Raw genomic sequence first — 13,279 nt, 5'->3', positions numbered from 1 at the left:
TAACATTTTCGTTACTGCAAGGCAAAGCCACAGCTGATTAGCAGTGGGTAATAATTCAAGATTAGGGCCGTGCTGCTGAGAAAGGGAGGATGGGCCTAAGAGGACACGGAATAAGTTGATGAGGGCTCACTCGCGTGGAACTGAAGATGGACGGTTTCTGCGGCCCAGCAGACCCGCCAATAATGAAAGACGTCCGACTCCGTGAAAGGTTTGAGCATGACTGACCTATGATCACGGGCAAGCGCTCGCAATGCACGGGCTCAAGTGCAAGCCCGTGTAAGTGGCACACCGAGTTCGTGGTGTGCCGCACTATTTATTTTTAAATACTGCACAATGTACCTTGGGTTTAACAAAGCGACTAAGAATGAGATAGAGTTCCTGAGGGCCGGCAATCAGAGCATTTTATTGGGGGAAAAAAATGAGAGAAAAATCAGATTTCTTTTCTTACCTATGCCTGTTAAATGAAATGTCACAAATGTTTTTGTTTTTTTCCTAAATTCACACAAAAAGGTGTGCATACTGACCCAAAAAAAGAGAAGAGTTTCATATTTTTGTTGTAACTTACGATTAAATTAAGTTTGCTATTTGATATTAAAAAAAATGCATTAATTTACTGTTCTCTATGACAATTGTTAGATCACGCTTCTCCACTCCGCGAATGCAGCCACCAGACGGCCATCATGTACCAACGGGATGTTGACCAGTTAAAGCGTTTTAAAGGGATACTTCAACGAAATTTGAAATATACCCGTCGTGTTCACAAATAGGCTGAATATGATCCACAATATCCGTTAATGACAATAAAACGTCTGTATTTTGAGCCTGATGGCTGTGTTTTTCGTTATAAACGGCCCACTCTGGCAAGTGCTCGGAGAGCAGCCAGCGGAGAGCACATGGCCTCCGCCGCAATCGTGACGTAGTTTGTCTCGAGATGAGCAAAGCTGCGTCAAGGCTGACATCGAGAAGATGTCCTAGACGTTCCAGCCACGGAGGCGGCTGCTTTTATACGAATTTTGAGTGACGGGTTAATCTTCTATAATCTTGTAGAGGAACAATAGCGGCATTTTGGGACACACAAAATATATTCTCGAGGAGGCGTTAGCAGCAGCCACCGGGTGCTCTTTGCTAATCGTTTAACTCGTTTTCAAATTCCTTTTGTGTCTTTTTCAACAAGAGATTGGTGCGTCTGATGTGATACTGCTCCCTTGAACACGAATAGACCAAGAAATAAGCGCCGAAATTTCGTTGTAGTATCCCTTTAAGAGGCTGGGCGGCAGTGTGCTAAAAGGCACGTTTTCGACTTAATAGCAATCATTCGCTGAATTTTTTTTTCTTGTGTACTTGGTTATAGGTGCCTTTGAGAACACATAGAAATCTTTATGAAAACATAGCACGGCATAAAAAAGTCACAACTCATTGAATGCATGTCTTGCGGCGGGATCAAAGAACATGCCTTGGAATGCTGAAGTGCTGCATCTCCACATTTGCACACTTGGGCATACTGAACAAGCATTGAAATCGTGTAGATGATGCTGAAGGTCTGTCGTGTATGAAGATTTATGTGCCTCTGAAGCAGCGTTTTACTTTACTCTGAAGACTGTATTTGTAACTTGCAGCACTCGTGGGCCAGCAATTAGTTGATTTTGTGCCGACAGAACACAGCGGCGGAGAAGATCGTTCTTTGCCTCCGGGACATTTCTAGCAACCAAATCTGTGGAAGGGAATAGAAATTTATCTTTCTCGATTCCCCCATCTCCCACTTCCGACACCCCTGATAGCATAGCTCAAAAGCGTCAATGTGATTTGTAACCCATACATAACTGTGCTGCTCTGTTTTCAGGTGACATGAGTAATTCGGATCCATACGAGTACATTTTAAACACTGCCGATAGCGCATGATAGCAACCACTCATAGTGCAACCAAACAGAACTGCTGGACTATCCAGAGATCTGCGAGTGATATGTATGCGGCAAAGACATGTAAAAAGCGACACACCTTCAAAACCTTCCCGTATGGTTAACACATTCACACGACGTCTACTTTTTATCAGTGTCCAAGCGTGCGAAGGCAAGGACGCAGCATTTCGGCGTGCCAAAGCATGTCCTCTGATCATGTCATGAGACTTGCATTTGAAGAGTTCTGCCTTTTTCCTGCAGTGCTGCACTTTGGTAAAACTGTCCACATGCTCTTGAAGATAACATAGTAACCACAGGGTTTTAGAAAATTTTTTGTCGAATGATGGCAAACAAGAATGTGTTTTCCAGCACGGATGCCATCTAGCCTAATGCTCAAAAGGCTGACTTCCTGTGGGCACAAGATGGCAAATACAAAGCTTTCGGTGGCCGCACTCATGCTGCAGCGACCAAGCATTGTCTACTGGTGATAAGTGTACTGATCAGCACTGATCAGAGCACCAAGCACTGAACAGTGCGACCAAGTAGGGCATTACAGAGTCACATCTTCGCGCTAACTTACCACTTCGGAGCATGCAAAACTTATTCTTAATATTTATTTAGGCTGACAACTGTACGGATAGTACCCATTCAGCCCGCTTCAGACGGGGCAACTTTTCAAGCACTTTCGGGGTTGCTGGCGGGTTGTTTCATAGCTTTCCCTAGATCGACACGAATTGCTGAAATCGGGTTCGGCCCCTGTAACGAGTGGGCTAAAGCGCACACCCAGCTCGACGCGCGTGGAGCGAAAGCTCACGCTGCAGAATCCAGGGATCCTGGGTTCGAGCCCCACCCCTGCCCATTTCGATTTCGATGAGCATCGTACCAGCGTGCGGTCGTGTATCACTACTGCGTGGTGCACGTTAAAGACCCCACGCTAGCGGTGTACAGCACTGGCTAAATTGCTCATCTACAGCAAGTGACTTGTCGCAACTTTAAAGGGGCACTGACACCCCAAAGGTCGTATTTATTTTTATTGTCTAAAACGATGCAAGTTGCAGCCATAAACACGCAAAAAAAACCGCATCGCGAAAAAAAATTTTCCCGCGCGCACGCGCGCCTTTTTATTTTTGGCGTTTGATTTTCCCGCCTCTCGCCTCCTCGCTTCTTTTGATCGGTGACGTCAAAAATCAGGAAATTTAGAAGCTTTGTAGGCGGCATCTTTATAACATTTAATGACGGCAATCCTAAAACATGTTTTTTAACGCAATTGCGAACGCACTACGGCCCTTCTTTTTGAAATACCAAAAACCGGGAGTTCGTTGTGGTGCCGTCTCCTGGATTTGTATCCTCCAACGGAAAACAGGCGACACCGCTCAAAACCGGTCCGCCGCAACGCCGGCGCTAGCCGGCGCTCGCTCCTTTCCTCCTCGCTTTGGGTCGCCATGGCAACAGCAGGGAGTAGTGACAGGAAAGGGGACTCTCAGGTCTCCGCAATTTTTGACGTCAAGGCACCGGCGCCGATCGCGCGGGAACTTCGAATTCGGCATTTGGAAATTGTTTTTTTACTTCACGAATACTGAATTCCCAAATTTCAAATTTCGAGGGTAATGTCCCGTCATCGTTTTCGACCGTTTCGGATAATAATAAAAAATATGATTTTGATGTGTCAGTGCCCCTTTAAATTGCTGACCAACTACAGGCTGTATTCACCAATGTTTGTTTGCAAACAAGCTCGCTGCCGCCCACTATCGGCGGACCCCTGCGCGCTTCCGGTTTCCTCTTCTTTTCCTCTTGCCACACATCCTTTTGTTATTTGTACTACGTTCTACAAAGCGCGTAGGTTCTTACAAACCTATTACAGGTACCTCTCCGAACGAAAATCTTATTTTCCGATCGCTGTGTGTTACTGAAGAAATAAATACACTACCGGAAGTCTACTGGGGCACCAAATACTGTGGCGCCCTCGTGGTACTAACTCCCACCGAATGCGGTGAATAAATATCCCCGTAACCCAATTTGCTTTTTTTTTTTTTTTAATGATAACTGAAGACTTGGTTCTGGTTTGAAATTAATCGCTTTTGGAAATGAACTGTTTCAGAAAGATGAGTTTGTATTTTTAACGCAATTTAAAGATATAAAAACATGTTTTTAGCATGTAACTGTGCGTCTAAATAGTGCAAGGAAAATAAAATTTCCTGATGATGATGGCAAGTCGTAGAAATTCGGCTGCTGCGTGCGAATGCGGGAGGTCCGTGCTGCTGGTGTTGCGACGTAAAGTTGCTGGGCGAAATTGCACGCGCACTGGGCGAAATAGCACGCGCACTTGATGTCATTGAGTGCGCGTGCAATTGTACTGCATCTTTATACAACCGCGTTCGCAACCGCTTTGCGAACGCGGATCCGCTTTCAGTGTGAATGAGCGGTGAAGCGGGCCTTAAGGGCGGTTCAGACACTTGCGTTTGAGTGCGTTTGACTGCGTTGCGTCGAGAACGGAAAGCGAGTCACCGGCACATCTGTGCTTCGTATGAAGCGTGGATTCCAATTCAAGGAATCATCTTAGCACGCGATATAAGCAGCAGGGATGTCCTGGTTTCTCGCTGCCGCAACGCAGTCAAACGCAGTCAAACGCAACTGTCTAAACCAGGCTTTAGGGTGTTTTGGTAGACCGTACGCTTTCAGGTAGCGTGCCCAGAGATAGCGTGCCCAACCCATGCTTTAAAATGACGCCACGAGCTCCCCCTAGCAAAGCGGAGCTCGAGCGTACGGTACTTCACGAGTAATAGCGGGATAACTGAGCGCGCGAGCTTCTCAACGAGCGTCGCTCGAGCAGCAACATCGTTGTGCGCTCAAGAGACGAAGATGCACGGAACGCGGTGACGCACACACTGCGCCGTCTCAATCACACTTCGACAAACTCTTGTGCTCTCTGCTCTGTCAGTACGCCCAATCGCATAGTTCCGCATTAAAACTTCAGCCGTGCTCGAAAGTCAAGTAATAAAGGGTTCACTTACCCGGGCTGCCAGGACATCGTCGACGTTGAGCTTGTTGCGTCGTTGCAGCAAAAAGACAATTACACCGCTCGAAATATTCGATGCGAAAAACGAAAGTACTAAAAAAATAAATCCCTAAATCTAAGAAATCTAAATACAAAAATAAAAACCTGCTCACTACGGAACCTCGTGCTCAGAAGACACGGGGACACAACACGAAATAATCGTTAAAAAAACGATAGTCGATAGTACTAAAAAAAAAAAAAAAAAACCTAAATCTACGAAATCTAAATACAAAACAAAGAAAAGCTGCTCAGTGCAAAACCTCGGGCCCGAAAGGAGACCTAAATTTACGAAACTTAAATAATACGAACCAAAGAAAAGTCGCTCAATACGGAACCTCGTGCTCGGAAGGAAAAACGGGGACACAGATGAAGAATACAATTACACAAAACGAAATAATCTATATAAAAACTAACGTAATCTACGAAATCTAAATAATATTAAACAAAGAAAATGCGCTGCTCGGTGCGGTACGTCGTGCTCGGAAGAAGACTCGGGAGGCACGGGGACAGACCTGTAGAATCACGGAAACCGAGGGAGAAAAGGGACCTAGGGATGTAGGGAAACAATCGTAAATTGCGTTGGGCGATAACTCGCGCCATCTGGCAAAAAACAAAAAAATATTAGGTGTCGTTGATTAGTGGGCGAGCATTGTTTTCTCGCACCGCTCGCACCGTGCGAGCTGCCTAGCATCTGGTGGCCGCGTTAACCAGGGGCGGACCCAGGGGGGGGGGGGGGGGGGCGACGGGGCCGGCCACCCCCATGACAGTCTACTCCCCCCTCCCCTTTCCCCTCATCTAGGAAGGCAATTTTACCTAGTTGAACCCCCCCGGTGCGCAGACGAAAGAATGGGAGAATAGTATCCTTACAAATTTTTGGCCCCCCCCCAAAAAAAAAGGGAGTTCTGTATCCACCCCTGTTGTTAACAAGCACAACGCAACGTTTGAATTGATCAAATTCAAACGCGAACACATCGAGGGGCGTGAAACAAAAATATTGTTTTGCACATTTCACTGGTGAATGCAGGTCTTGCTACTAGTTCAGACATTTGCGTCGGTTACGGGCATAGCGGAGCGAACGTCAATTGAGGCAACCTGGACAACCATATGACTCGTGATTACTTCACGAAGCTACTTTATTCTCAACGGCGAACCAACGCCTCTACCATTGCAGTCATTTCAATAGCACTGAACATGACTGTCAAAACTAGGCATAAGAGGCAGGGTCTAGAACCATTCGTCAAAAGCCCATAAGAGGCAGGGTCTAGGAACATTCGTCAAAAGCCCATTCGCCTACAGACAACTGGTAGACGGACAATTCGTCGAATAAGACAGTTCGCACTAGGCGAATTAGTCGAACGGGAAACTTGTTGATGCGGCCCGTTCATGTAAAAAATATTCATCGAAAGAACTACAACAATGTTGGAGTGATGAGCCTATAGCCGGTGACAGGTCAAGAACGAAGCGGAAGCTCCTCCCACCCCTTTCCTCTCTAGTGGAGCGAATGGTGGAGGGGAGGTCGCCTCCTCTGCAGCGTTCGATCTACAAAGTGGGAAGAGGTGGGGGGAGCGTCTATCCGGTGAGCTTAATTGTCCGGTGAGTTCCTGTCTGGGATTCGAGATCTTCTATGCTCAATGGCACTGCTTTGATGCCATTTTATTGAGAGAAACCGAAGATGTATCACAGCTGAAATTAGAACTGCTGAGGTACCCAGCGGATTGTATTGTGATAGGTTAGCACACTTTAGCACATGGCAGCCATTCTGCTTAAACAAAGCCCAGGGATCCTGCGCTCAAGCCTCACCCATATGACAAACTCAGGCTTTTGTAACGAGAGACAAATAGCCTTATGTGGAGTTTGGTGGTTCACTAAGTTCACAAAGCTCACGGTCTCGGGTTTTAAGACGGCTGGGAGCATTTTTGACTACGAACGTGCTATAGTCTATTGTTTTTGTGTTTTTATTGAGGCAAAGCTCACTGTTTTGAGGTTTTGCCAGGAGTGGTCACAGGCCACTGTTTTTGGAACTTGTAAAGGAGCACCCGAGAAACAAGAACAGTGTTTTTCGGCCTGGATAAATTAAATATTCACCGCGAAAAGCTCAAACTTCACGAGAATGTGATGCAAGCGGTTGGGATAGAACGCGGAAGTTTGAAAACGTTACGATATCTGAATAAAAAAAATTACAGAGAAAATAAATTTCTCTACGAGCCGACACGTCCACCTAAGCCTAATATCGTAAAAACAGAATTTGACATTGCGGACGATTTTGGGACTCATATCAAAGAAAAAAAAAACAAAAACAAAAAAACTTGTCCATGAAAGAGAATATTGTTTTCGTTCTTGGTGAGAAGTTTTTTTTTCCCCCGCTGGAAATAGATGCCACAGCTGGCGCCCACATATTAGGCTTATGTGACCCGATCCAAGCAATGTTATGTTGTCAAACTTCCGCGTTATATCCCAACCGCTAGCGTACATTCTCGTGGAGTTTGAGCTTTCTGTGATTTATAGTTTATTTACCTGGGCTGAAAAACACGGTCCTTTGGCTTACGTGATAAAGCAAGCAATCATGTCATCGGTGCATCTTTTCAAGCGAAGTGCTCACGTTCGCTTGTGCCCCACTCACTGATAGTACAGCCATAGGTACAACCTCGGTACAATACTGATAAAGCTGGTGGCTCGAGCGTGTGGCTCCAACTTGGGGTTCATTCTCACGTCCTCTAACGAAAGTGAGACAATATAAATAAAAAAAAAAGTGATTTTCATGTGCTCCCGCTAGCAACTTCTACACCGGCAGGGAGTTCTTTCACGCTCGAGGCTCGCGAAACGCCCGATTGCTATCGAAGGTAGGAAGCTCGCACTGGAGCGACCGCGTAGCCAGGACGGCCACCCACCCCAAGGCCCAAAGTCAGGGTTGAAGGACCCTGCTGCGTAGCGATGGAATTACGACCGATTTAATAAACCACTTCTTTAACGTAGACGCTGTAAGCACCCGATAGAGCAGCACCGCTTGCTCGACATTGAGTTGCTCATGCTCTTGTAAAATTATGTGCAAGACAGAAGCTTTAATTTTACTATAGGAAAACGACGAAAAATTTTGTAGCTGTTGTGCCCAGATGTCACCGTTCAGGAGGAATCTCAAGAAGGGCATAAGCGGCACAGCTGCTACAGCGGCACAGGCTACTCGTGGCTGGTGGTGGCTCTGTCTTGGCTTTACTCGGTTGGAGGCACCTATACGTGATCAGATGCTCACTACACTGATCAGTGGCTCACTACAATGCCTCGTTGTCAGCCGCTCGCGGCCTAGCCTCTCGAGTACTGTATGTTCTGAACTCTTTCCTTCAGGTGCCTTCCCGCGCCCCCGACCCTTCGTCTTTTCCGCAGGCCCACGCAGGCCCTGCGCTCCTTTTATTTTACGGGCGACCGCTTTTCTTTTTATTTACTTGACTCGTTTGTTCCCCTCACCAAGCTGATCAGCATGAGTTCGAGGTGGAAAAAGCCACGAACATTGCGAAAGGAATTTGATGAAATCGCAAGTAGGATTGCGGCCGCAAACGCTACGGCCGCCGCCGGAAGGTCCGCCGCCGACGCCGCTTCAAGCGACTCTTCAAGGGACGCAACAAGCAGCGCTTCAAGCGATGACGAACCTTGCCCCGGCTCTTGTGGAAGCAGCACAACTGACGGAAGTGGAGCTGACCCTGCGACAGGCTGCGACCCAGCAGACGCGCTTGCATCTGAAGACGAGCCATGCAACGCAAGTTTCGAGGTCAGCGGAGCTACCTCGGAAGACTGTCCGCGCACGGCCACGGAGGAACTGGCTATCTTAGCGCGTCGTTTCAACTTCACACATGAAGCAGTGAATGAGACCGCTGCTGCGTTAAGGAGACTCGGCCACGACGTTCCTAAAGATGCCCAAACTATTCTCGGCACCGAGAGGAAGGCCCCGCTGGAGCAGGATGGAACTTTTATTCATTTTGGGCTGAAGAAAGGTATCGAGCAAGCCCTGCAAGGGAAAACAGTGCCACAGGAGCTTCTCCTCCAAGCAAACATTGATGGGCTCCCTCTTTATAAGAGTTCAAATATTGGCTTTTGGCCAATCCTTTGTCGCCTGAAAAACTGTGGTGAAAGCACCCCTTTTGTTGTCAGTATGTTTTGCGACAGCGGCAAGCCTCCAGACCTCTCAAGTTTTCTTGACCCCTTCTTGAAGGAAATTCAAGAGATGACAGCCAACGGCTTCGTTTACAAAGGTTCGTGCCAAACCGTCCATTTAACAGCCGTCATATGTGATGCTCCTGCAAGGAGCTTTGTTAAGAAGGTCAAGGGCCATACTGGGTATCATGGCTGTGAGAGGTGCTGCCAGAAGGGTCGGCACATTGAGGGAAGGATGACATTCCCGGAACTTGAAGCACCAAAACGAACTGACAAGTCATTTCGTGACCAAGAGGACCCATTGCACCACGTGGGTGACTCGCCGTTCACTCTGCTGAAAAATGATATAATTTCACTTTTCCCCCTAGACTACATACATCTAGTGTGTCTAGGTGTGATGCGCCGCCTGCTTCAAACGTGGGTTAGGGGGCGTGGATCGTTGAGGACCACGCAGAAAGAAAAACTCAACAGAAGACTAAAGTCGTGTGCCAAAGTATTCCCCCGACACTTCCAACGGAAGCCCAGAGGTGTGGACGAGGTCGACCGGTGGAAGGCAACAGAATTCCGGACCTTCCTCTTGTATGTTGGACCTGTTGTTCTGAGGGGCCTGCTTCCAGATCACCAGTACGAACATTTTCTCTTTTTGCATGTGGCCATAAGAATACTTGCATCACCAGCTCACCACGTTGAGCATAACGCCTATGCCAGAGACCTGCTTCGTTTTTTTGTGCAGGAGTATGGCACCGTAGGACTTTACGGAGCACGGTTTTTAACTTTCAATGTACACACATTGAGCCACCTTGCCGAGGAGTGCCTTGTCCATGGACCGCTTGACGCATTTAGTGCATTCCCTTTCGAGAGTTTTCTCGGAAAACTCAAGCCCCTGCTGCGAACACATAGCAACCCTTTGGCGCAAGTTAGCCGCAGGCTTTCTGAACATGCGGGAGCAACATGCTTCTCTGTTGCAAAACGAGTCACCCACACCATCAACAAAGGAGACTGCTACCTGATCAGGAAATCCCCAGTCATCGTTTTAGAGGTGTCTCAAAGCACGTGCGAAGTCGCTTCATTAACACATGCTAGGAACTTTTTCGATGTTCCGATGAAATCATCTGCCCTAGACATTTTTAGAACCGATGGCCAGGACACTACAGTCAAGAGATTGCAGATCTCAGATGTTCATGGGTCCCAACAGTGTCTTCTTTTGCCCTCCAAGTCCGGCCATGTTGCCTTTCCAATCCTCCATATGCAGTAACTCCTTATCTTTCCCTCGTTTGTTGTTTTCGGCTGGCCAGAACTCTCTGCCGGACATTTGCTGAAACCTGCCATAGAGGCTGTCGTCGGCTGTCTTGGTGGCTGCTTGGAAGTTCTTTCCCGGCAACACGTGCGTGGTTGTTGATCAGTGTGTGGGGGTGCAAGCTGCTTTCCTGCGGACATGGCTGTGTCCTCTTTTCTCAAGTCCAGACTGGTGCGTGGAACTGAGTGTTCGGCCTGTTCTGCTGCAACATTTGGCTGGCCGGAACCTTCTGCCGGACATTTGCTGAAACTTGTCGTAGAGGCTGTCGTCGGCTGTCCTGGTGGCTGCTTGGAAGTTCTTTCCCAGCAACGCGTGCGTGGTTGTTGATCAGTGTGTGGGGGTACAAGCTGCTTTCCTGCGGACATGGCTGTCTTCCCTTTTCTTGAGTCTGTACTGGTGCGTGAAACTGAGTGTTTGGCCTGTTCGGCTGCGACATTTGGCTGGCCAGAACTTTCTGCCGGACATTTGCTGAAACCTGTCGTAGAGGCTGTCGCCGGCTGTCTTGGTGGCTGCTTGGAAGTTCTTTCCCGTCAACGCATGCGTGGTTGTTGATCAGTGTGTAAGGGTACAAGCTGCTTTCCTGCGGACATGGCTGTCTCCTTTTTTCTCGAGTCTGTACTGGTGCGTGGAACTGAGTGTTCGGCCTGTTCGGCCTGTTCGGCTGCGACATTTGGCTGGCCAGAACTTTCTGCCGGACATTTGCTGAAACCTGTCGTAGAGGCTGTCGTCGGCTGTCTTGGTGGCTGCTTGGAAGTTCTTTCCCAGCAACGCGTGCGTTGTTGCTGATCAGTGTGTGTGAGTGCAAGCTGTTTTCCTGCGGACATGGCTGTCTCCTCGTTCCTCAAGTCCGTACTGGTGCGTGGAACTGAGTGTTCGGCCTGTTCGGCTGCGACATTTGGCTGGCCGGAACTTTCTGCCGACATTTACTGAAACTTGTCGTAGAGGCTGTCGTCGGCTGTCTTGGTGGCTGCTTGGAAGTTCTTTCCCGGCAACGCGTGCGTGGTTGTTGATCAGTGTGTGGGGGTACGAGCTGCTTTTCTGCGGACATGGCTGTCTCCCCTTTTCTCGAGTCTGTACTGGTGCGTGGAACTGAGTGTTCTGCTTGTTCGGCTGCGACATTTCGCTGGCCAGAACTTTCTGCCGGACGTTTGCTGAAACCTGTCGTAGAGGCTGTCGTCAGCTGTCTTGGTGGCTGCTTGCAAGTTCTTTCCCAGCAACGCGTGCGTGGTTGTTGATCAGTGTGTGGGGGTGCAAGCTGCTTTCCTGCGGACATGGCTGTCTCCTCTTTTCTCAAGTCCGTACTGGTGCGTGGAACTGAGTGTTCGGCCTGTTCTGCTGCGACATTTGGCTGGCCGGAACTTTCTGCCGGACATTTGCTGAAACTTCTCGTAGAGGCTGTCGTCGGCTGTCTTGGTGGCTGCTTGGAAGTTCTCTCCCAGCAACGCGTGCATTGTTGCTGATCAGTGTGTGGGGGCGCAAGCTGCTTTCCTGCTGATATGGCTGTCCCCTCTTTTCTCAAGTCCGTACTGGTGCGTGGAACTGAGTGTTCGGCCTGTTCGTCTGCGACATTTGGCTGGCCGGAACTTTCTGCCGAACATTTGCTGAAACCTGTCGTAGAGGCTGTCGTCGGCTGTCTTGGTGGCAGCTTGGAAGTTCTTTCCCAGCAACGCGTGCATTGTTGCTGATCAGTGTGTGTGAGTGCAAGCTGCTTTCCTGCGGACATGGCTGTCTCCTCTTTTCTCAAGTCCGTACTGGTGCGTGGAACTGAGTGTTCGGCCTGTTCGGCTGCGACATTTGGCTGGCCGGAACTTTCTGCCGGACATTTGCTGAAACCTGTCGTAGAGGCTGTCGTCGGCTGTCTTGGTGGCTGCTTGGAAGTTCTTTCCCAGCAACGCGTGCATTGTTGCTGATCAGTGTGTGGGGGTGCAAGCTGCTTTCCTGCGGACATGGCTGTCTCCTCTTTTCTCAAGTCCGTACTGGTGCGTGGAACTGAGTGTTCGGCCTGTTCGGCTGCGACATTTGGCTGGGCGGAACTTTCTGCCGGACATTTGCTGAAACCTGTCGTAGAGGCTGTCGTCGGCTGTCTTGGTGGCTGCTTGGAAGTTCTTTCCCAGCAACGCGTGCATTGTTGCTGATCAGTGTGTGGGGGTGCAAGCTGCTTTCGTGTGGACATGGCTTTCTCCTCTTTTCTGGAGTCCGTACTAGTGCGTGGAACTGAGTGTTTGGCCTGTTCGGCTGCGACATTTGGCTGGCCAGAACTTTCTGCCGGACATTTGCTGAAACCTGTCGTAGAGGTTGTCGTCGGCTGTCTTGGTGGCTGCTTGGTAGTTCTTTCCCAGCAACGCGTGCATTGTTGCTGATCAGTGTGTGTGAGTGCAAGCTGCTTTCCTGCGGACATGGCTGTCTCCTCATTTCTGGAGTCCGTACTGGTGCGTGGAACTGAGTGTTCGGCCTGTTCGGCTGCGACATTTGGCTGGCCGGAACTTTCTTCCGGACATCTGCTGAAACCTGTCGTAGAGCCTGTCGTCGGCTGTCTTGGTGGCTGCTTGGAAGTTCTTTCCCAGCAACGCGTGCATTGTTGCTGATCAGTGTGTGTGAGTGCAAGCTGCTTTCCTGCGGACATGGCTGGCTCCTCTTTTCTCAAGTCCGTAGTGGTGCGTGGAACTGAGTGTTCGGCCTGTTCGGCCTCGACATTTGGCTGGCCGGAACTTTCTGCAGGACATTTGCTAAAACCTGTCGTAGAGGCTGTCGTCGGCGGTCTTGGTGGCAGCTCGGAAGTTCTTTCCCAGCAACGCGTGCATTGTTGCTGATCAGTGTGTGTGAGTGCAAGCTGCTTTCCTGCGGACATGGCTGTCTCCTCTTTTCTCAAGTCCGTAGTGGTACGTGGA

At 49.0% G+C, this 13,279-nt stretch overlaps 1 protein-coding gene across 1 annotated transcript; it reads left to right on the top strand.

Annotated features, from left to right (window-relative positions):
- The first annotated feature begins 9,092 nt into the window (after positions 1-9,092).
- On the top strand, positions 9,093-10,349 carry LOC120846671. Its single transcript, XM_040218520.1, has 2 exons — positions 9,093-9,192; positions 9,463-10,349. The coding sequence occupies exons 1-2, from the start codon at positions 9,093-9,095 to the stop codon at positions 10,347-10,349; spliced, it is 987 nt and encodes a 328-aa protein (XP_040074454.1).
- Positions 10,350-13,279: the final 2,930 nt, after the last annotated feature.

Source organism: Ixodes scapularis, unplaced genomic scaffold (assembly GCF_016920785.2).
Source record: "Ixodes scapularis isolate PalLabHiFi unplaced genomic scaffold, ASM1692078v2 PGA_scaffold8__174_contigs__length_109621045, whole genome shotgun sequence".
Lineage (NCBI taxonomy): Eukaryota > Metazoa > Arthropoda > Arachnida > Ixodida > Ixodidae > Ixodes > Ixodes scapularis.
This window is presented reverse-complemented; position numbering and strand designations above follow the sequence as displayed.

What these genes read in the sequence shown, in the direction of transcription:
- LOC120846671 (XM_040218520.1), top strand. Translation starts at nt 9,093, where the DNA reads ATGTTTTGCGACAGCGGCAAGCCTCCAGACCTCTCAAGTTTTCTTGAC. An exon ending in CAACGGCTTCGTTTACAAAG is followed by an intron (nt 9,193 to 9,462) that starts GTTCGTGCCAAA and finishes TTTTCCCCCTAG; the next exon opens with ACTACATACATCTAGTGTGT.